General features: G+C 45.8%; 2 protein-coding genes across 2 annotated transcripts in view; both read right to left on the bottom strand.

Annotated features, from left to right (window-relative positions):
- Nucleotides 1–357: 357 nt before the first annotated feature.
- On the bottom strand, nucleotides 358–12902 carry LOC134645793 (uncharacterized). The gene is made up of 8 exons (XM_063499387.1): nucleotides 12771–12902; nucleotides 10928–11049; nucleotides 10653–10776; nucleotides 7975–8165; nucleotides 7519–7685; nucleotides 2355–2514; nucleotides 1939–2066; nucleotides 358–1358 (listed from the first exon to the last, which is right to left on the bottom strand). The coding sequence occupies exons 2-8, from the start codon at nucleotides 10974–10976 to the stop codon at nucleotides 633–635; spliced, it is 1545 nt and encodes a 514-aa protein (XP_063355457.1). The 5' UTR covers nucleotides 10977–11049; nucleotides 12771–12902; the 3' UTR covers nucleotides 358–632.
- A 1474-nt stretch (nucleotides 12903–14376) lies between these two features.
- LOC134645124 (exosomal polycystin-1-interacting protein-like) overlaps nucleotides 14377–22370 on the bottom strand; it is a 17110-nt gene continuing 9116 nt past the window's right edge. Inside the window, exon 2 of the mRNA XM_063498422.1 lies at nucleotides 14377–20874. Within this exon, the coding sequence (XP_063354492.1) occupies nucleotides 20083–20826 (744 nt within the window). The 5' untranslated portion in view covers nucleotides 20827–20874 and the 3' untranslated portion in view covers nucleotides 14377–20082. The remainder of the gene's footprint in view (nucleotides 20875–22370) is intronic.

Raw genomic sequence — 22370 nt, forward strand, 5'->3', positions numbered from 1 at the left:
ATAAGGTTTTCATGAAGAAGTCTATAAGTCAGACCAATGTTTTTGGTCTGACTTATAGACTTGAGAGTGATAATATATATTCTTTTTAATTTTCTTTACGGTTTATAACGCCGTCTCTTCACGAGATCTCATTAGACCGGCGGTCATGAATGCAGCACCGCAGAAAGTCGGTGATAGGAAATCACGTGATGTTGTGGAAGCATGGACGCTTACCTGACATGCTCCAAGTACGCTTTGAGAAGTCATGTGATATAGTTTGGATTTTTCTTTGTCCAGAGACCCAGCGTGAGATGACCAAAACTTAATTTTGAAGTACAGAGAATGGAAACCAGGAGAAAAGCAAACATTAAAATCTATATTTAATGAAGAACATTAGAAAGAGAAATGTCACAGTTTCATCTGATTTTCTTAAAATGCTTATATTTCATTTTCAAACAACATTAAAAAGTGTCTGGACCCCATTTGGCAGCATCAGTTTTATGTTCACAGTCAAACAAGTCAAAAAGTTGGACACAGAAAATCCGGCTGGTTCATTTGCAGATCTTCTGACCTGCAGCACCAAATAATAAGCTGGTCTACAAACACGAGGAGAACCTGCGAGTCATCGACGCTCAGAGCAGCACACATCAGTATCATCTGTTTCTCAAATACGACGAGAACTCCTCCTCTTCCTCTTCAGTTAGCGTGTGCGTGCTGTTGCCTTCACATCTGCTCGCAGTGCGGTCTCTGTGTGTCGGGAATACTTGAGGTGTCAGGTGATCACCTGATTCAGTTTGTGAGTCTGTGGCAGGTAAACCCTCCAGGCTGGACTCTTTCAAAAAGCCTGTGACGTCCTCCTCATCTTCATTGCGTGCAGCCATTGAGGCGAGGGTGACTGAGAACAGGTTGACATTGGCAGAAATGTCCCGCACCTCCTCGTCCTCTTTGGACTTCACCACCTCCTCGTCCTGACTTTGTCCCCAGACTCCACTTCGACTCCTCTCTTTCACCAAACAGAGCTGCGCTCCCTCCACCTCCGTCTCCACCTGGCCTTCATCAGACTCTGCAGGCAGCGCCGTTACCTTCACCTTAGCAAATAACCTTGAACTTCCAGCGTCCAGTGCTGCCGTTGGCTCGCTGTTCGTTGACATGTTGCCAGAAAGCTCCTGACAGCAGCAGCTTTCCCCCGAGGAGAGATCCACTGCTCTGTTCACATAGTGCATGTTGCCATCATCATCGTCATCATCCTCTGAGTTATCGTCAATGTTGGCAGAAGGTGATGTTGTGTGATTGTTATGCTCCCCGGTCTCCGAGGTAACTGAGATGGGATCTGGGACGGTAGGCTGCGGGGTCAGGACGTAGCCTTTGGTTAGAGCCGTCTACAAAGAGAAGAGAAAGAAGCTCTGAGAAGGTGGAACAGAGGCAAACTTTGCTGAAGATGTCTGAGTATCATCGAGTCACAGCTGTGTCCAAGTATGCAGGACAAACATATCAGCGAAAGCTGTTTTCTGGGGACAGTCACTGTGATCTGTTAGCTGTTTGACAACTACTCTTTCAAGGTTCTAGAGATGGTCTAGAGATGCTTTTGAAGTAAAGGTTTAACTACAGCCAGCTTGAAGGCCTGTGGTACATAGCTGATTATTAGAGATAGGTTGATCATATTTAAGATTGAAGCAAGATCTACATGGAGCAGCAGGGTCAAACAGAAGTAGTTTTCAGCTCAGCTGATTCATTTGTTTAACCTTTGAAGGAGTTTGGTCCTTCTGTGGAAATGCAAATCACAATATGCTGGAGGAGCTTTACGACTGTGGAGCTTCAAAGTATTTGAACTTTGTCCTCTGAGAGACGCTCATGGATGAAAATGGAGGCGATGTTCAACTTTACAGCAGAAATAAACACATCATTATAAAATCTCTCAAACCACAGGTGTTAGAGTGTATATGAAACTGGACTTCTTACAATTAGAGCTCTGGGCACAGTTTCCTTCAGTTTACAAATGACTCCCGTGTAGAAGAGGAGGAGCAGGCAGCTCGTGACGATGAAGATGGCAACCATCGGGACGCCGATGACCAAACCTAAAGTGAGGCCTGCAGACACACAGACACACATTATTCCATGCAGACGACCATCTGAACCAGCCGAAGTACAGCGGAGGGGTGTGGTTTGTGGCTATGCTGTGGGAGGGGTGGGTGGAGCGGGTGGCTGGAGCGGGTGGCTGGGGGAGGAGTCCCACTGGCGAGCGTGGCAGACCTGGCATGTGTTAGTAATTATTCCCTCTGTATATTTACACAGATAAGGAGGCAGATGAATTGTGGCAGCTCATTATGCTCTGATTCAGCAACAACGCCCGCCTTACCGGCTGCACATCAGCTCACCTCTCTGCTGGTCCACCGCCGTGGTGAAGGTGCACTTCCAGGCAGACGGCTCGGGTTCATGGTTGTTTAGTTTTCTGATGTTGAGCTTCACCTGTATGCAGTACTCCGCCCCTCTCTTCAACTTTTCAAGGGTCAAACTTTTGTTTTCTGTTTCCAGCGTCTGCAGGTCAAAGAAGGAGGAAACGTGTCATTAAAATCACTTGTGGCGTTTGTCCACGACCCACTGGTGTCATCCTCAGCATTGTTTTCTCCTCTGACCTCTACGCGGCCATGAAGACACCTTTGGAGGCCTGACCAGGTGTACAACACCTGCTCTGACAGGTGACTCTCAAAGTCAGAGTCTCCTCATGTCAATCAACCCGACACCTGCTTTTAGGCAGAAACCTGCTGCGATTGCAAGGGTGTAGATTTGGTTTTGGCATTGGTGGGGACGGATGATTCAACCACCGAACCCTGCCCTGTTTCTTTTTTTCCCCTTTTTGTCTTTGCTTCTTGATAAAAGGAGAAATATACTTGCCTACATATGCTATTCTACATGCTTTTAAACTATTTAAAATTACAATTCATAGTTTTATGTGTGAATTATATAATGTTAAATTACTATTAAATGTATTTTAGACTTTAGTTTACTTCAGCCATATTCCATATAAATCAGGCATCATGCAAAAATAAAAATAGCTTCAAATACATTCATGACAATAAAAGAATATGACTTTAAGGACTTAACAACATGACTTCAATTATAGTACACCAACATCTCTGATACATTAGCACTAAGGGAACACTGAATGACCTGGTGGTTTTTGTCCATGAAACTACTCATCTAAGATGACCACAAAGTAAAAGATCTCTCAGCAAAATTATGCAACATTTTAGGCACTATTGCCCCGATCAAATCAGTGAGCTGGGACTTTTTATTCTAAAAATGAACTACTGTTACCAGTTGGTGTTGGCACAAAACCTTCGGCCTTCTGTTAGAAAGCGGACGATAAAGAGGAACTTCATCTTTCAGCACAACAATGACCCCAAGCACACATCCAGAACAACAACAGAATGGATTCACCGGAATAAGACTGAGGCTTTGGAAGAGACCAGACAGAGTCAAAAAAATAATGCATGTTTCAGTGAGACCATGTGAAAATTAAAACAAATCAGGTGAACTTAAACACCTTTGTTCACCTTTTGTTAAGAAATAGAAAAACGCACCACACGAAAATACAGTGGAACCCGACTTACGAATACCCCGTTTCACGAAAAATGCCTTCTGAATCATGTGACAACCCCTTGGCTTTTGTACTTGCGCTTAGAGCAGGGCGATATGGCCAAAAATATTTATCACGATATATATTTGAAAATTTGCGATAACGATATAACTGACGATATAATTGATGCGAGACAAAATACAACTCCACAACTTTACTAGCGCAAAAAAACACCATCCATTTATTTTCACTTAAACAAGAAGCTGTTTTTTATGTGCATTAAAGCTATATAAAAATTTAACAGTGCAAATGCAAATTCCTTGCTGAAAGTTTAACCAAAAGGCATTTCCAGTAGAAATGGGCTGACATATCCTGAGCATAACCATGTATAATATCCACTGAAGTTAAAAAGAGTTGCTTTGCAACATTAAACTGCAGTGTGCCAAATAAAAAAGTCAAATACATATTTTTCGGACCATAAGGTGCACGGGATTATAAGGCACATTAAGCGAAACAAAGCAGTCAGATAAATCAAACTTTATTCAACTCATTCTTCTTTCTTCCTCCACTTCTGTACCATTGATTCGTTAATGCTGTATTCTATCACAGCTGCTCTATTCCCATGTTGTTGCAGTATATTAATTACTAACCTTGTATTGTGGATGGATTATCTCACTTGTTCTCCTGACTGAAGTTATGGTCCGTTTACAGCATCCTGCCATGCGATTGCATTTGTCTCTAACCATCAGGAAACTTCACGTTAACTTTTGTTGAGTGGAAAAGTGTTAGCCTTGATTCCTCCAGCTTCACTGTTTATGTTATGCTAACATAGCTGTGTCGCTAGCGATCACGTAGCACATCATTATATACCAGCTAGCCCAACTTCAGTAACCTTACAAACGTCACTGCTGTTTAGTTTCCTGTCTTCATTTATGTTGGAAGTGATAGCAGAGCTGTACGTTTGAATTTTTTCAGAAATCTCTCAGTCAGAACATGCTATATCATGCTTAGGTAACTAGCGAAACTAGCGAGCTAACTTCCGCTAGCTTCCTGCTAACTTCTAACTCCGTTAAATGTAATAAATTCTGTTTTCATGTATGCCTGGATCTTAAACTTCATAGTTACACCTGGTAAAGCAGCAATGCTGATCATTTTATTAAAGATGAAAGAATTTAGACAGTTTTTAACTCTTAGTGATGCTGCAGTGTTTGTTTGACTTTGGGACCTGAAGCGGAGGGACTTTAGGACCCAGATTACTCCCAGATTTACGAGCACCTTAGTCCGACAAATACGGCAATAACGACAGCCGCTTGCATGTTCTACAAAAAAAATGTGCTTTGTTGTGTATCTGACGGACAAACACCAAACCAGTTCCACATCACTGAAGTGGCACCATTTTTACAAACTAATTCTGGTTCATCCGTTTCACTCAACAATCGGCCATGTGCGTATGAAAACAAAGGCACTGCGCATGCGCGTTTGACCCATATTCTATCACGATATTTCATTTTCCGATCGTTGCCTAACATTATACCGGTATTACCGTGAACGGTATAATATGGCCCAGCCCTACTTGCGCTTCGCTGTTCCACTTGAACGACGTATTGTTGTTCTAGTTAGCAATTAGCATATAGCCTATCGTTCAGCATCGCCTCACTCAAAACGTGCAATGGGTGCTTCGACTTACGAAAATTTCCGACTTACGAAAGACCCTCAGGAACGAATAAATTTCGTAAGTTGGGGTTCCACTGTACTGCAAAAGGAAACGGTCGCCTTACATACATAGTGTATAAACTAAAAATGCTCATTTCACTTAAAAATTAAGATGTGAAAATGTGAACAAATCAACTTGTTAGAGATGTTCTTCTCCTGTTGAACCCCCCCCCCCAAAAAAAGAAATAAATAAGTCTTCTCATCAGATATTGATGCTTCTTTCCTGTGTGACAAGAAATAGGAGACAAATGTTTGTTTGTTTTTTAAGTTAATTCCCAATAAAACTGTTTTATTGCTAACTACATTGCTGTCTGTATTATTGCTGAAGCCCTAAATGATCACCTTTAAAGTGTTTGTGCTGATAACATCATGTACAGTCAGACATGGAGAACAGCACTGACTGGGAGGCGTTGAACAGATCACATAGTTCAATTCAACATATAAGACTTTAAGAATGCACAAGCATCTACTTAAAATCTATTGAATTTATCATCCGTGATATTATTATGTACAATTCCAATGTAATTTGTATCTCCCTTAAATATACAGGCAGCCTTAAAGTATGAAATATTCATATACAAATACACATATAAATGTGTGTACTGTCTGAGTGGCTGATAGTGCCCCACAGGCCTCAGTGTGAGCTTAAAGACATTTATAATGTTTACGTTGTTTAATGTGTAGGTGCTGACGACAAACACATTTTGAATGATAGCCGGGGAACTTTGGTAGCACAGAAACAAGTGGCTATTCTTTGTGACCATATGGATCACTCATATTACCATTATTTCAAATACTCAAAAAGCTGGTGTCCAGGGTATAACTGGCCATTTTTTGACTACTTTTGATTTGGCCTCTATATTTCACCTTTAAAAACTGTTTATCTTGCCAATCTGTTATTTTCTCATTTTGACATAATGTGTCAGCACAATTTATCTACATTCAGACAAAATTTAAAATACAAGTAGAAAGTGATATTTTTGACTGTAAAACCCACAAGCATGTTTAACGAATCATTTTCATAACTTGAAATGCAAATAGAAATTGTACATTTTTAAAAATATGCACAAGTTTTGCAAACAACAAAGTTATCTGGTACTATTTACCTAAAAATGGAGCCAAGGCTCAGACGTTTTTTATATAACCGTTTCAAACTATTTACAGAACAATCAGGTGTTCTGCATCAAATAAGAAGGCACACAAATTATTTATGCAACTCCAAAAAATAGTTTGTGTCACTATAACACAGATGAGAACAGCACAGGGACAAACCTGCAGGTCTGACAGCAGGTGTGTCACTCAGCATTTACACTGCAATCTGCCTTTGGTGGCTTTTTTGCAACAACTGTGACATTCACTAGTAGAACTGACACACAAAACAACGAATACACTACACACTAACTACACAAGACAACACACTAACTTGAGACTCCAAACACGGGAAACGTCACAAATCTCTCACGTATCAAAACTCTCTCTCTCTCTTTCGCTCACTCGCTCTCTCTCGCTGCTCACTCCTAAAACTTCCCCCTCTTCCCAAACAACCAAATGCCACATGTTGCCATATCATTTTTTGATTGGTCGACATGGTACATTTTTCCACCAATAGGGAAGGAGTGTTTTTTCTTTTTTCATTCACAAGCAAAGCGTGTTTGCTAGCGCTCTCCTTAGAAAACACAGTTTTTACCATTTCTTCCCGGAGTAAATGCCACTGTCTTATTAAAAACAAAAAACATCGGTTTTACGTGACCTATCAACACAATTTAAAAACTGGTATATAGTTTGAAGTCCGCACGTTGACCCAAGTTGAAATGGAGACTCTGGGTCCGTCGACCCCAGAGGGTTAATCAGAAAGCCTTAAGTTGACTAGTTATGTATCAGGCTAATGTCAAAGCTTTCACTTGAGTAAATTAACTCAAAAAGACTGATTGTGATAGTGATAAAAGGCAAAGGTGCTGCAACAAAGTATTAGTTTAAGGGTGTGCATATTTGTGCAACCAGGTTATTTTAAGCCAAATCTGCGCCTTTGTGTGATTGGCTGCATTTCCATTTTTATATCGTATATGTACTGTACGTGTTTTACAGCCGCGCCTGGACACCAGTCAGCGACCCCTGGCTCAGGGACAGGATGGTCTGTAGGCCCGTGTGACTGAAGCCTCAAACAGGTTTAAAGGAACTCTGGAACGAAGACTTTCACCAGCTGAGGTCTAAATCTGCACGTTGATGTTGGGATGAAATGGATGTCTTACCCCGATTTCTCCATCTGTTCCGATCCGAAATGAGACTCTGAAACTGGCTCCGTATTCTTCCTGGATACTGGGAAGGTTTGGCAGGTCATCAGCCCGAGGCAGTGAAATGTTGATCTGGATGTAGTTTTCATATCCGACCAGTGAGAACTCTGGAGGACCTAATTTAGCTTGTAAACAGAAGAAAACACGCGGTCACCTTTTGGTAAAGATTCAACCTGTCCAGAGATTTTAGTTCAAAGCCTGATGCATCTGGATTATTAGAGAGTAACTGAGTAAAGTTACTGTGTGTACCTGCAAAGTACCAGGTGAGTCACAGACACACTGAACCAAACCCAGCTGACATCTTTGAATACAAATGATGAATTCTGACACTACAGTAAGCTCACTAACACTGTGGGACACACTTAAATCCAAATGCACCAGTGTGAAACCCAGAAGATGCTCATGCTGACGTACTTTGTGCGTAAGGGATGAACGTAAGTATTTTGGACCTTGGAGACCAGGTTTGGTTGAAGAACGCTTTGACGTGCAGGTAATAATGAAACCTCCACTGTGGTAGCATCAGCGGCATCGATGTTCCAGATGTTAGGTTGCATTGGGGCTGCGTTGGTATGTTGCATTGCTGTTCCCACTTCTTTCTATTATCACTGAACAAAGACAAACAGAACATTTTAGATCAGAAGGACAAAAACAGTAAAAGAAACATTTGCTTTGTGTTACGACTGTTTGCTCAAACAGCGATGATGAGCTGTTCATGTCTCGAATCCAGCTGGTCCTGGATTCAAACGAAAGCTGATTTCTGATTGGACGTTTACTGTCAGGTTACCATTCATGAATAAGAGAGGAGTTTAGATAAAAAGCTCAGAAGTCTGCTGCTTTGCTCAGACGCCGTGCTGTCGAGGCTGTGACCTGCTGAGGCCTGTAGATGTGTTTCCAGATAAAAGATGATGCATTCAGGCTGCTTAAGACGGGAATATGACACAACACCAATATTTCAGAGCTAAAACAGGACAAGTGAACGCACCACATGTCTGTGGGTTAGCTTATTTACAGCAATGATAAAAACCCTGACACAGGTTTTATCCCCTCTGACAGCTCATTCAGATCCTGATGGAAACCCATCTGAGGCCTGAAGCTGGCTCACCTGAGGCCAGCACACCTGAAAATCATTTCTAAAACATGGAGGAAGGCGGCCGGATGCTGCTGCGTTTTAGCTGTAAGACAATAAAGACTCGTTGGACCCACAGGCTGCGGTTTGGTGACGAGGACGCTGTATGAGGAAGAACACAGTTTCTGAACTAGCTGAAAAACACGAAGCCACGAGCAGTTTCAGTGTATTCATGTTAAACCCTGCAAGCGTAAAGCGAACCCTCACGATGAGTGCTGAAACTGAAACGGCGTCAGAGCCATCCCAGCTGCTCTCTGTGACCAGCCTGCGGTCGCAGCTGCTTCACCGATGGAAACAAACCACCCAGGAGAGAGAAAGCACCCCGCCCAGGCAGATATTCCACCAACGAAGAAGAAGAAGGAGCCAGTGAAGCTGCCCTGACTGAAAACGTGAGCAGATTAAAGGTCGCGGTTCACCAGCAGGAGATCATCGCCACAGCAACGCGGCCCAAACAATCAAAGTCAAACATGCAACCGATTTGGTGATCGGTACAAATGTTAAAAGATTCATTTAAATATGGAGTACGTGTACAAACGTGGGGCAGTCTCCATGGTTACATATCAGCTGATGATTTCCTACAAACATGTTCACAGAGATATCAGCTGTGAGAACTCCCACTGTCAGTGTGTGAGTCGTCCCTGCACACACACTAATATCTGTTATTGATAATATTAGAATATTAAAGGTGAGCTTTGTGTCCGACACGTCGCCCCTCGGATTACTCAGTACCCTTAAAGTAGCTCTCAGGGGCAGAAAGGTTGGTGACCCCTGGTCTGAAGAGGTCCCCACAAACCTCAGCACGCCGCTCTGCTTTCACTTCCTGTTTCATCTCCACGCACTCCAAAATAACCACGATCTGTGTGCTAGAACATCTTTGTGTGTGTGTGTGTGTGTGCGTGTGTGTGCGCGTAAATGGAAAACAGCTGTAAGCTGTGTTCATGCTCACGAGGCTGTGTGCGTCTGTTATCAGGGGGTTTCCTCCATGCCTGAGAGGAGCGCTCCCTGAAGCCTGGACCAGCTGATCTCTGTGCAGCAGTTACTCAGAGACGGCGGCTCATCGTCCCACAGAGCACGCCGTGCACGCCATCACAGGCAGCAGGGAGGGCTGCTTCATGTTTGCCACACATCACAAACCTGCACGAAAGTCACGCCCCCACTCACACACCTGATCCTCCATCGTCTCACGATCGCAGCACACTTTGTCTTTTTATTCACGTGTACGAACGAGCTGCTTATGTTTCCCGTGTCACGACGAGTTTGGCTCGAATGTTTCTGATGTCGTCACACGTGGACACGAGACCGGCTCTAAAGACCAGAACGTCTGTCTCCATGAAATCTGTTCTTCTGGATAAACTGCAAAAATGAAGCTGTTTTCTTTTATTTTATAAAATATGAACAAAAAAACTTACAGCTTGTAACTAACTTACTTTTTATAACTGCATAATTACAATATAATTAAAAATGAAATAATTCTATTTGTTTCATTTCTTTCTTTTATCTGAAGAAAAGTGCAGACAAACTTGTGTGAGTTACAAAATAAAACAGGAAATCTATTTTTGAATCGTTCTTTTGGTAAAAAAGTAGAAGCAACAGTGGAATTTCCCAGCAGGCTATGGGGGGACTTTTACCCTCTTTCAGAAAAAATATCGTGTTCTGAACTTCGACAGGAAGCATCTGACAAAAACACGCAGCTGATGCAACACTTTTATTTACAGGTGTTTAATTCTGTCCTTTATCTCAGGTGTGTGTGTGTGTGTGTGTGTGTGTGTGTGTGTGTGTGTGTGTGTCAATAAAAGCCTGGAGTCACAGCTGAGAGCTTTAACTTGATCCTTCAAGCGTCTAAGCTTTGTGTTTCTACATCACCCACAGAGCTCAGAGGTTTTTTGGGGTTTGATGTGAGCACCATCGTCTTCATGTTACCAGGCTGAGAGTGACAGGACGTGAGGACAGACGGCGGACAAATTACCTCACAAAGACCCCGTACTCTGTCCCAGGGGGCGTGTTGTCGCCGGGCTTCCACCAGAGGACGTGGCGGAAGTTCAGAGAATCGACACGAAGGTTAACAGGTGCGGGAGGCGGGTGAGCGAGCTCTGCGCGAGGAAGAAAAGGGAAAATATGTGAGGCAGTCTGATGAGTCACGAGGATCCAAAGTACACCTGACAGGTATTAGCCTGCGTGTGGGTGGGGCAGGATGGAGCTACGTGAGGTATTTGAACACCTGACTGCTTTTACACGACTCACCTGAGTGCAGCAGCAAGCTGAGGCAGAGCAGCAGAAGCAGACAGGCCATCGTCACAGGTGGGTAGGATTCATCGTCACGTCTGCAAACGGCGCTGAGAGCCAGGAAACACCACGCGGTCCAGCTGCAGCCAAACATCATCTACATTTACATCTCATCGACGAGACGATTGTAATGTTTCAGACTGTTTCAGTTCGAGAAAAGATTTTCAGTCAATTAAACATAAACTCAGTTAGTTGACTAACTGCAGCCGCTTCATCCTGAAGAGAGAAAACCCCCACCATCAGACAGCGGTGACAAAAAACCCCTTTTCACAGGAAGAGAGCAGGGAAACAGGATGAAACACAAAAAAGACAACATTTAGCGACGCACTGCAAACGGCGAGAGAGGGGAGAGGACGCGCTCAGAGCATCACGGGAAGTCCCCGAGCCGGGAGAGCCCACAGCGGCGCGAGGAAGGACGCTCCACCCGCCGAAGGCCACAGAAACAGCAGCCTCCAATAATCAATAATCTATAACCAATGCTGTGAGAGCAGCTTCTCTCTGGCCTGCAGGAAACAAAAGCATCATAATGATGATTTACTCTCAGACTTCTGGGCAACATCGTCATCATGTTGCATCAAGCATGAATGATGACATCACAGCAAGTCTGGCACCTTCTCTCCTCTTCCTCCTCTTCCTCCTCTGCTGCCACTGAGCCCAGCTCAGCCCTGCTGCCTCAGCACTCTCACATCCTCCCACGTGCATCACTTCTACTACATTATTAGAAACCAGAGTTTGAAGGTGAACTTTTTACTCGTGCAGTGTTCACGAGACGGGAGCTGCAGAAAAAACTGACGTTCTTTTACAGAAACAGGAGCTGTGCAGCCTGACTGGAAACACGCTCAGGACCCCGAGTCTGGTTCAGAGGCTGGGAGCCTCAGCACCGCTGTCAAAGTCTCCCAGTTCCTGTTTTTAGTAAAAACATCACGATGAGGACGGTTCATGAGCGTGAAACACCAGCACATCAAAGGTTTACTGTATGGTGTTTGAAAAACACACAACACAGTCAACAACAACAATACTGACAATAACGATAATCCATCACTTCTGCTGATCCTCGTCAGGGTCACAGGGGGCTGGAGCCTCCCAGTTACCCTGCACGCTGGACTGGTCGCCAGTCTGAGACAGACCACCATTCACACCTGTGGGTAAATTAGATTCACCCAGCAAGCCAGAGTACACGGAGGGAACCCACACAGACACGGGAGAACACGCAAACTCCACGCAGAAAGACCCGACAACAGCGCTGATCACCGCGCCACCGTGCTGCTAAATAACAACAACAACAACAACAACAACAATAATAATAACCGGACAGTCTCGTGCACTTAAGTCACATTACAGAAGTTTTAGTCAGCGTGGTGTTTGTGACAGATCGTGATATAATAATATCTGAGCCCACGGTGAAACCTGTCCACTCTCCCACGTTTAAAACAATAAAAGGCAAAATCAGATTAGTTTCATGAGCGCTTTGTTCAGAGGAACACAACACACAGTCTCAGTGACCACGGACACCCACGTCCACTCTGACTGACTTTCTGATCAGTCAGTTATCCCTATTATTATTATTATTATTATTATTATTATTATTATTATTATTGTTGTTATTACTTCACGCGGCTGGTCGGTGTCAGCTCCACAGTCTGGCCCCTGCTGGTGTGTACTAGTCGGTAGTTAAACACCATAAACTGCCCCGGAGTGCCCGCAGGTCACTGCTCCCTGCGGAACCGACACAGCCACACACAGACAGCGGTGTCGTGGACATGCTCGGCCGGCCTCGGTGGGCCTCTGCCCGGTCACTCACCTCCTGTCTGCCCGGAGCGGAGCTTCCACAGCCTCGGAGAAAGAGGAGCAGCACCCAGAAACTCTCCTTACACTGTGACGCAGACGGGCTCCTCTCAGCTCTCCACGTCAAACCTACCACCGCTTCCTGTCACGCCCTTCAAAGTAAAAGCCTCCCGCACCAACACAGTTCTACACTGGTCTCGGTGGACTTTTTTTTCTTAAGCTGGATCTAGTTTTCTCCGCCGAGCTGTATCTTGATAATATGTTATTAAATTATTGTAATGTGATCGGGATGAACTGTGGACCTGTCACAGTAGGAATTGACTGGTTAACATCATGCGTGGGCGTGTCGGAGTGCCAGGGTAGAATTTTTCCCTTGAGTCGGGAGCGCGCACTGATGAGTGTTTGTGGGTTACAGGAGAAAATGATGCATTAAATGTTCTCACGCGGCGCATCATTTCCACACTGTGGCTCATATTTATTTGTATCCTGTAACTTTACTGTTTAAAGTTGGGGAGTTGTGGGGGGGGGGGATCTATAAGTTCGGGGGTGTAGTCGCAGTTGGGGTTGTCAGTGTGCACTGTCATTAATTTGCAGTGGGTGGATCCTGTGCTGTGGTTTATACTGGTGTGGACAGACGCGGCCTCGCTCGGGTAAAAAAAAAAATCGTAGATCTTTTACTGAAGTTCACGAACTTTTCCGGTAAAACAGATGATTCCGTAGATTTTCTCTACTATTTACGGACATTCCTTCAACTGTAAAACGGAAAATTCCGTTTGTTCACAATAAAATTTCTATGAATAGAAAAACTGAAAGTCGTGTTTATCATCTACAGACACTGGTTTTCACTGTAACTCATTAAATGTATTTCTTTACATCCTTACACTTCGATACAGTTACAACCTATTACACCATCTGCTCAAAAATTCGTAAATGAAAACTTCATGAACAAAATAACTGACAGACATTAAAATGTGAAGATTTGTAGTCAGTTTGTCCTCATGTAAACGCGTTCATGCACATTCAAGTGTTTTCTTCAAACAGGACACCTGACCAACAAACATGTAATAGTATTTGTACAGTAACAGTATCCAGAGTACTTTAGGTTCGAATCACTGCTGTGGTTGTTTTGGCTCAGCAGCAAAGTACAGTTAGCAGTGTTTGTTCTGATGAAGACTTTAAACTGTAAACAGCAGCGCAGTGAACAAGGATCTGTGTCCACGAATGTGTCCTCTACTCATTTAAGCCAGACGGTGACTGCTGTCCTCCTCTGTGCTCTGAAACATGTTAAACATGGATCCGAGGAAATGAATGTGTTTATCAGATATTAATAAGAACAGCGTCTCCCTCTTTGTTTTCTCTCGGTTTGTTGCTGATAATAATGTTTTTTAGTAAAAATCATTAAGAATCTGTTTTCCTGTGAAAGAACTCGATGTGCTTTTAGAAAACAAAGTTTTATTGGATTTTATTTTTTTCATTAAATAAATAGATAATAAAACGAAAAAGAAAACAGAAGGTTTTGGCCACAGTAAAATGTGTCATGCATTTATAATTGTATAAATACTTGAATATATTCATACTTTGTGATTTTTCGTGTTGGAGCATCTTTTCTTCCTTTCACCCGCCTGTGTGAAAACAAAGCCCTGGGCTCCCTCTGCTGGTTCGTTAGTTGAGGACAGGCGGCAGAAAGCGCACGAGGACTCAGTGCTCTTACGTTGAAGTTCTTCCGCTTCCTGTCTCGCTGCTATTGCGCTTCCCAAACGTCACTCGGTGGTTTCCAGGCTGCTGTTCGGGGGACCGCCGCTGGAGGGCGCTGTGGGAGTTTATTAGTTAGGAGTTTTTTAAACGCTTTTATTTCTGTGAACTCGGATGGAAAGCTGCAGAGCTGTGAGGAAATGTCTCAGCGACTCGCTTTAATAAAGTTTTTAGAATCAAAGACTGCTGGTCTGACTGCGACTGTTGTTTATTACTGTTGGTGTGAAGTGCAGGCACGAAGCTGTAACAAAGTCAACATCACAACACTTTTTCAAACTTTATTGTCAGACTACACAAAGCTTCCACATGATGACGTGTTTATGACATTCACTCCAAATTATATACAAATCAAAGGTGCCGAGCCGTTTCCAAATACACAACCTGCTCCTTAAACACACGAGTCATCACGAAGCCTGCAACAAGCGTGCAAATCATCCGAAAGCAAAACACGTTCCCTGATGCAGAGTTAAGGTGCTGGAACAGAGACCAGGAGAGCAAACGGAGACAGGACGAGGGAGTGACGTCAAACCCAAAAAACCCGCTGAGCTCATTTTCACCCATTTTGTGGTGGAAAGTTCCAGACTCTTTGACTTTCAGTGCCAGTGTGAACTGCCTGAAAACCATTATGGAGGTGTGTTACAGCCCAGTTTAGCAGATGGGAAGAGCTGTGGAAAAATGCCAGCGTGTCAGAGCGCTGCACGCTGGAAATGTGAGCGCGCTCTGTTTGTGTTTACCAGAGCAGATGGCATTCACAGACAGACTCCTGCCTGTTGCATAACTACAAGTGTTTGTGCTCAGGAAGAGCAGGAGGAGCCTGACAGTCACCGAGGAGGGCAAACTCACCCAGCGGTTCTCCTTATTCCTGACTGGGTAAACTTGAAAACACAGACTGTATATAAAGATGGACAGCATGGCAATCGCCCTCTGGTGGCAGGTTGCGGTAAAAGTTATAAACCCCGCCCCCTCCAAATCAAAGTGATCTTAAACATTTTCTTCTCATGAGCAGTGCTTCTTAAATTCAGGTTTTCACCACTAACCAGGTGACGTCAGCTGTTGGACAGGCCTAGAGACCAATCACAGACCATCTACGAGCCTCAGGTCGGCCCGGAAACACAAGGATTCTCCAGCTGGCTGGAGAAGCACTAAACCTCCCTGTGACCGCTTCCAGCAACCAGGTGGAGAATTCACATTTTTCCTTAGCAATCGGAGGTTTCCGTGCAGTCGCTGACTGTGTGATAAATGCTAAGTGTAAATGATGTAAGCATGATGTAAGCATGATGTAAGCATGAAAATCAAGTGCAGAGACCCTCTGATGAAGTCAGACACTCACAGGCAGAGCATCTTTCATGTTACATGGAGAAACTCAAGCGGACCGTGTGTCACTGCTGCTGGGTTTGTTTGCTGATGGGGCGTGCAGCCCTGACCCCTCCCTGAATTCACACCACATGATCTATAATTATGTCATAAAAGCTGCTCAAATGATATGAGACCAGATCCCAAGGCCTGCAAGACTCTGGGTGCTTATCAGAGTCTGCTGTCAGGACGGCTAATCACGAGTCATTGGTCACTGCCGAGGCATTTAACTAACCAATATGGCGGAGAGGTCATGAATAATGTGCGCTTACATCAAGCCTGAACGTCAGTGTTTATCTGCACGTTCGTTTTTCTGGAAAAGGATTAGCGGTTTAAATGTCTACACTTTCAACTGAAGTTCCACGTACAACCACTAGAGGGCTGCAAACAGCCAGAAAATAAAGAAGAACGTTTGTTTTGGTCATTTAGGGGCTGCTTCAAACAGCAACAGCCCATCAAAGGTTTATATGGACTGTTACAGTATAAGAAATGATAAATGTATCTTTATAGCTTATGGTTTAACTCAGGAGCAGCTTTCAGTTCTGTCTTTGACCACCAGAGTGTGAGGAACTACCAGGACATTAGCAAACATGCACTGATCTGCCTGACAGCCTCTGTCGTGTGGCTGCAGCACAGCGACACCTGCAGAGCCAAAACTGAACTGTTTCAGAACAGAGAAACTTCAGGAAACTGAAGCCTCTGTTCACATCAAACGTTTGTGCATGAGATCAAACCCAGTTTAAGAAAAAGGGCTAATCCCTCCTCCTGGCCTTGATTAAGTCGAACGTGCTAGCTTGGACTCTGGCCATATGTGTGTACTTTGTAGCTGTCCTGCTGTGAATGAGAATTAGAACCTGGAAGCGAATCAAAGCATTTCTGACGCACATCGTTTTGGACTCTAAGGTTGGTGTTTGTAAAAGTGAGCCGTGCTCTGTGCACGTTTCAAAAGTTTCTGTTTGCGGGAACATTTCCTCACACAGAGGCGCTGAGCAGCGTGCAAAGTCCCGCCATGTAATTAAGGATAGAGGCCAGCGTGTGCTGGGCGTGGACCTGAACTCTGACTCTCTGCTCTGAATCCTCACTGCACGGGTTTAACACACACACGCGCGCGCACACGCACGCACGCACGCACACACACACACACACACACACACACGTTTATGTGCACACAGAGGTGTTTGTGCAAGCAGGTCTCACAGAGCCTCTCAGGACTCGAGCAGGAGGACAGCGAGAGCATGAAAGCTCCTCGGCCTTAAAGCGAGTGTGAAACAAACACATTCTGTTTGCGCTCTGCTGAGTGGCAGCCCCGCCCACTCGTCCAGCTCAGCAGAGCCCAAGTCATGGTCGCCGTCCAAGCGAGTGCGCGGTGTTGGCTGCTGACGGAGGATCCTAACGCTGGCACTCATGTTCTTCGGCATCCATTTTAACCTGTTTCAAAACAACTTGTTTTATGAGGCCATCTGCTCTCAATCAGAGCAGCTGGGAAAATGCGGCACAGCGCCTGCCGAGCTCTCCGTCTGAGCAGGCCTCAGCAGACACCGCTGCTGTCGGACATGTTTACATTCAGAGGCGTCGTCCTTAAACTGACACAGCGGTGTGTATGAGTCATGTTTCAAAGACAGAGCAGCAGACGCGCTCGTCCCGCTCTGGACAGCGTTCACTGCGGCCAGCTGCCACAGTACGTCTTGTTTTCATCTTAATAATCTGCACCGACAGGATTTCATCATGTGGCACACAAATGTTCTTCCACGAGGCCGTTATGTAACGCAGATCTGCAGGAAGCCAACACGCCCTCGTTCTATCCGAAGCAGACGGAGTCGCCACATTCATACTCTTTAGTGTCTGTGAGCGATTCTCCTGCTCGATGTGAATCAGGCGCATCGGTGCAACACCTCTGGCAGACCTCCTGCACAGCTCAGCTCCTGCCTCGCTGCTGAACGTTGGTTTGAGTTTGAAACCACTCAGAGCACTCATCATTTGATGCTCTGGGAATGAGACTGGAGGAGTTCTCAACTTAAAGTAAAGACGTGAATCTGAGAGCAGCTTCAGCGCTTTGTCGTGGAAATTCATTCTCAGACTGTCTTAATGTTGATTTATTATCTCGCCAAATAAAACTGAGTGCTGAGCTGCATGCACCTGAGGAGGTTTTGTATGGGGTTTATCGTTGGCTCTTTTGAAGCATGAACTCTGGAGGTTTGAGCCTCTGTGAGGTTCTGCAAGTCTCTAGAGATTAGGGTTGGGCGACTATCGCCGATCGGCTGAGCCCATCGACGATTTATTTATTTATTTGTCCATGAGTATGTTTGCTAATAATGATGGAGCTAATAGAAGCAGTCAACAGAAAAATAATAATAGCGCTGTTTTAACAGCACCCTCTTCCATCTGCGAGCACATGCACCCTCCTCAGAGTGCGCACAAATGCTTGATGGAGCTGCAGAAGCTGGTGATAGCCTAACATACTCAGCCGGACGGTGGACATGTGCATGCTCATGCAAGTTAGTCGTGTTTGAGTACTTTGCTCGTACTATATGTCTGCACAAGCGGCACACCACTTTTGTCACGTCCTTAGGTTTACCTCTTTCATCCCAAATTGGTGACTTTATATGTTTTTAGTGCTGTCAGCTTTAACGCGCCATCATCATGACTAACACGATTAACAATGAACCATCTGGAACACAGATTGAGTCAAAATCCCTGAAATGTCTCTGTCAACATATTCAGGCAGTTTGTCCAAAGTTTGTTCTTTCTGCGCTCCAGATGGGTTGAGTACATTAAAAAAGTTTAATCGCATTAATTGTGACGACTGCGTTAATGCCGACAGTCCTATTAGTTCGTCCATGTTTGTACTTCTGCCCAAATCAATCCGTGCATGATTACATTGCTCCACCCATCAAAAAGTCTGTGCATGCGTGAATATATCGCCCATCGTCGATTATTGGACTGATGATTGTCGGTTGGAAAGTTTTTACATATCGCCCAACCCTACTCGAGATCTGCTATGAAATCTATTTTCTAAAGATATTCCTGCAGTCGTGGCTGTGATGATGAGGATGGCGTGATTCATCAGTAAAAGTGTGCAGGGAACCCTGTTGTGTCTCTGATTTGTGTTTTTGCTGTAAGTTGTCGCCCATGTAAGTCTAACAACTGAGAAAGAGACGGAGCACCTGGACAGGACGGAGCGCTAACACCCAGCCGGCAGCTGGAGGCAGAGCCTGGATCTCTTCTGTCTCTGGGAACAATCGTGTTGTTTGTCTCATAGATTCAGGAAGCCTGCAGACCGCAGACTGTCTGCCCAGTAATGACTTGACAATTACAGTCGTTTAATCGTCGTACGGCACCTGAATGAACCACAGCTTTTGGTAACAGTTACGCTGCAGTCCATAAAGTCTGTGATCTAAAGGCTGTGAGACGGCTCGCGGTCGATGGCCGCTGACGTAAACCTTCAGTTCATGAAACGCTGACAGATTGAATGTGAACTGGAGGAGAAAAGCGAGCACAGAGACAGGAGAGATCACCGCTCGGCTCACAGCGCCTGCAGCCTGAGTCATGTTAGCACCTCGTCCCGTTCCAGCTGTTTCACACTCGGGCCATTTTTCCATGGAGTCATCCTCGCCCACTATTACTAAGGATTTACAGATCACTTACATGCCACTCACACACCAAACCATTAAAATCCCCCAGCTTCAGTTTCCTGATGAGACACTCTTTATAAACTGTGAGTGAAAGGCTTTATGAACCACTAACACTAACAGCACATCAGTGAGTTATGAGAACATCGCTGGGCTCAGCTTATTGTTTGGTTTTGTTGGTAAAATGCTAAAAAGGCTAATTTTCATTATCTGTGACAGGTCAGAGTATCTTGATGGACACTGAGAGGTTAGCCGTAAAACATTTGCAGATGTTTAGACTCATGAGACTCCAGCAGGTCCTGGTAGTGGGAATTCCTGTTAACCTGACATGAAGCCCAAACCTAACCTATGATGTTTAATAAAGCTATGAGTTTCTACTGTGGTGCGTTACACGGTACCACAGTGGACGGTCAGAGTGTGTACATGCGTGTGAAACCTCTGTGGCTTCACGCAGCTGTCCTCTTATCCAATCAGAGTGCAAACATTCCCAAACCTCGTTACAGGATCAGAGCATCGGAGGCAGTTCGTCTCCAGGACAGGAGCAGCAGCAGGAAGGGAACGCGTCCCACAAACAAGTGCCATCGGTTTCGAGGTTCAGTACACGAAGGTCACCAGCAGGTCCTGCAGGCGGTCTGCAGCCATCTCAGCCGGGTCATCAGAGGGGGGCGGGGAAATGGGCAGCAGGGGGAAGTGCTGGGAGAGGGTGGGGGCACGTGGTCCTGCCACGCTGTATGCCTTCAGGGTGGACAGCCCGTTCAGCACGGCCACATCCACGAAGGTCATGTGCAGGAAGGAGGAGGAGCCAAAGGAAAGGGCGTCCAGCTCCGCTGTGACCCCCGCTGGGGGGGAGAGGGTCATTTCCTGGTCAGGGTATGGAGCCTGCGGCACGGCACTGTGGATCCCAAGGGTCTGCAGACCCCGCAGAACCAGGTACCGGCTGTCCACAGGTTTGATCCCGCAGAACGACAGGCGCAGGTGGCCCACTGTGCTGCCGTTCAGCAGCTCCTCCAGGACCCAGAGCTCCTTCACCCACACCGCCAGCTGCCCCGCCTCCCGCAGCCCAGCGGGGGGCAGGGCGGAGCGTGGCACGCTGTGGCAGCGGCACAGAGAGTTCGCCAGCACTTCGTCACAGTCCCTGACGGGGGCAGAGCAACTGCAGTTACGCAGGCTGCGGCTAGTCGCAGCGCCGCTCTCGTAGAGTAGCGTCGTATTGGCCATCGGGGAAGCTGCATGTGTGGGGGCGGAGCTCGTCGTCTGGGGGCGGGCAGCAGTCAGGAAGAACAGCAAGCACAGTGACCATGGCAACAGGGCAAAGACTGAGACTGGAGACATCTCCATGGAGACCAAACAGACTACATCTTCACCAGGTGGAGAGAGAGGACCAACCTGAGAACACACGAAGGGGGGGGTTAGCATGGACAGCACCAGAGAAAAGCTCGACTCCCCCACACGCACACTCACACACACACACTCACACGCGCACACGCACGCACTCACACACACACTCACACGCACACACACACACACACACACACACACACGCACACACACGCGCACACACACACACACACGCACACACACGCACTCACACGCACACTCACACGCACTCACACGCACACGCGCACACGCGCACACACGCACACACATGCACACACGCACTCACACACACACTCACACACACTCTCACACACACACACACGCACTCACACGCACACACACGCGCACATGCACACACGCACGCACTCACACACACACTCACACACACTCTCACACACACACACACACACTCACACGCACACACACGCACACACACGCACTCACACACACACTCACACACACTCTCACACGCACTCTCACACACACACACACACACTCACACGCACTCACACGCACACACGCGCACACACGCACGCACGCACACACACACACACGCACACACAGACACTTGTTTGCATATCTTAGTAAGGACATCTAAATGACGTTGCCATCATCATGACATCATTTCCCACTTACCCTAACCCTCAGCCTAACTCTAACCATAACTGTAACCCTGACACTAAAACCACATTTTGAGCCTCAGAAACGTCTTCAAACTCGTGGGGACGCATAAGGACTGTTGGTCCTCACAAGTATAGCAGCATGCCAGTTTTTGGTCCCCACAAAGATGTCTGAACATGGTACACACACACACACACACACACACACAGCTTTATGGGCTGGTTTCCTTCCAGGCCTCGGGCTGGCGCTGGGTTGATGGAAGTTTCCTGTGCCACGCTGCGCTGCGGTCAGCGCGGCTGCGTCCCACCGCGTTAAACGCTCAGGAATGATGAAACACTGCTCTCTTTATTCTCCGGCTCAGCAGCCGTGGAAAAGTGGACTGAAAAAGCAGTCTAGACCGCCAGAGTCAAACTTTCCCCGCTTCTTCTCTGAAGGAAACTTTCCAGAGTTTGTGTCGGACAAAGTCAAATCAGTTTTCCAAAAAACACAAACAAGTGATGCATTCAGTAAGGTCACAGCCATTTCTTATACTTCACTAATAACTTTAAATGCAAAGTTTCTGCAGACATCACTCGACCTGTGACACGTTTGAAACCTGAAATCATTACGTAGTCGTGGAAAGGTCAGGGGTCACTTTAGACCCTGCTGCTGTTGTAAACACTTTAATGACAATTAGACAAACTCAATGATGTGCTCACTTCTCCCGTCGGCACTCGGAGTAATTTTCCTGCAGTTCCAGCAGAGGCTGAGACACTGGGATAATTGTTCCCACACTGAGCGCTATGAGGACAACCCGAGGAGGAAGGAGGAATTCTTCACATGTGATTTTATTTTATTCTGCAGGCTGAACTCTCGCTCTGCTGCCACGCCGAAGTCAACAGCAT

Source organism: Pelmatolapia mariae, linkage group LG16_19, assembly GCF_036321145.2.
Source record: "Pelmatolapia mariae isolate MD_Pm_ZW linkage group LG16_19, Pm_UMD_F_2, whole genome shotgun sequence".
Classification (NCBI taxonomy): Eukaryota; Metazoa; Chordata; class Actinopteri; order Cichliformes; family Cichlidae; genus Pelmatolapia; species Pelmatolapia mariae.

Excerpts from the sequence above, each read along its gene's own strand:
- LOC134645793 (XM_063499387.1), bottom strand. The coding sequence starts at position 10,976 with ATGGCCTGTCTGCTTCTGCTGCTCTGCCTCAGCTTGCTGCTGCACTCA. Across the intron at positions 2,515-7,518 it reads GAACAGATGGAGAAATCGGG|ACGCTGGAAACAGAAAACAA; the intron begins GTAAGACATCCA and ends TTTGACCTGCAG. Across the intron at positions 1,359-1,938 it reads CTGTGCCCAGAGCTCTAATT|ACGGCTCTAACCAAAGGCTA; the intron begins GTAAGAAGTCCA and ends TTCTCTTTGTAG.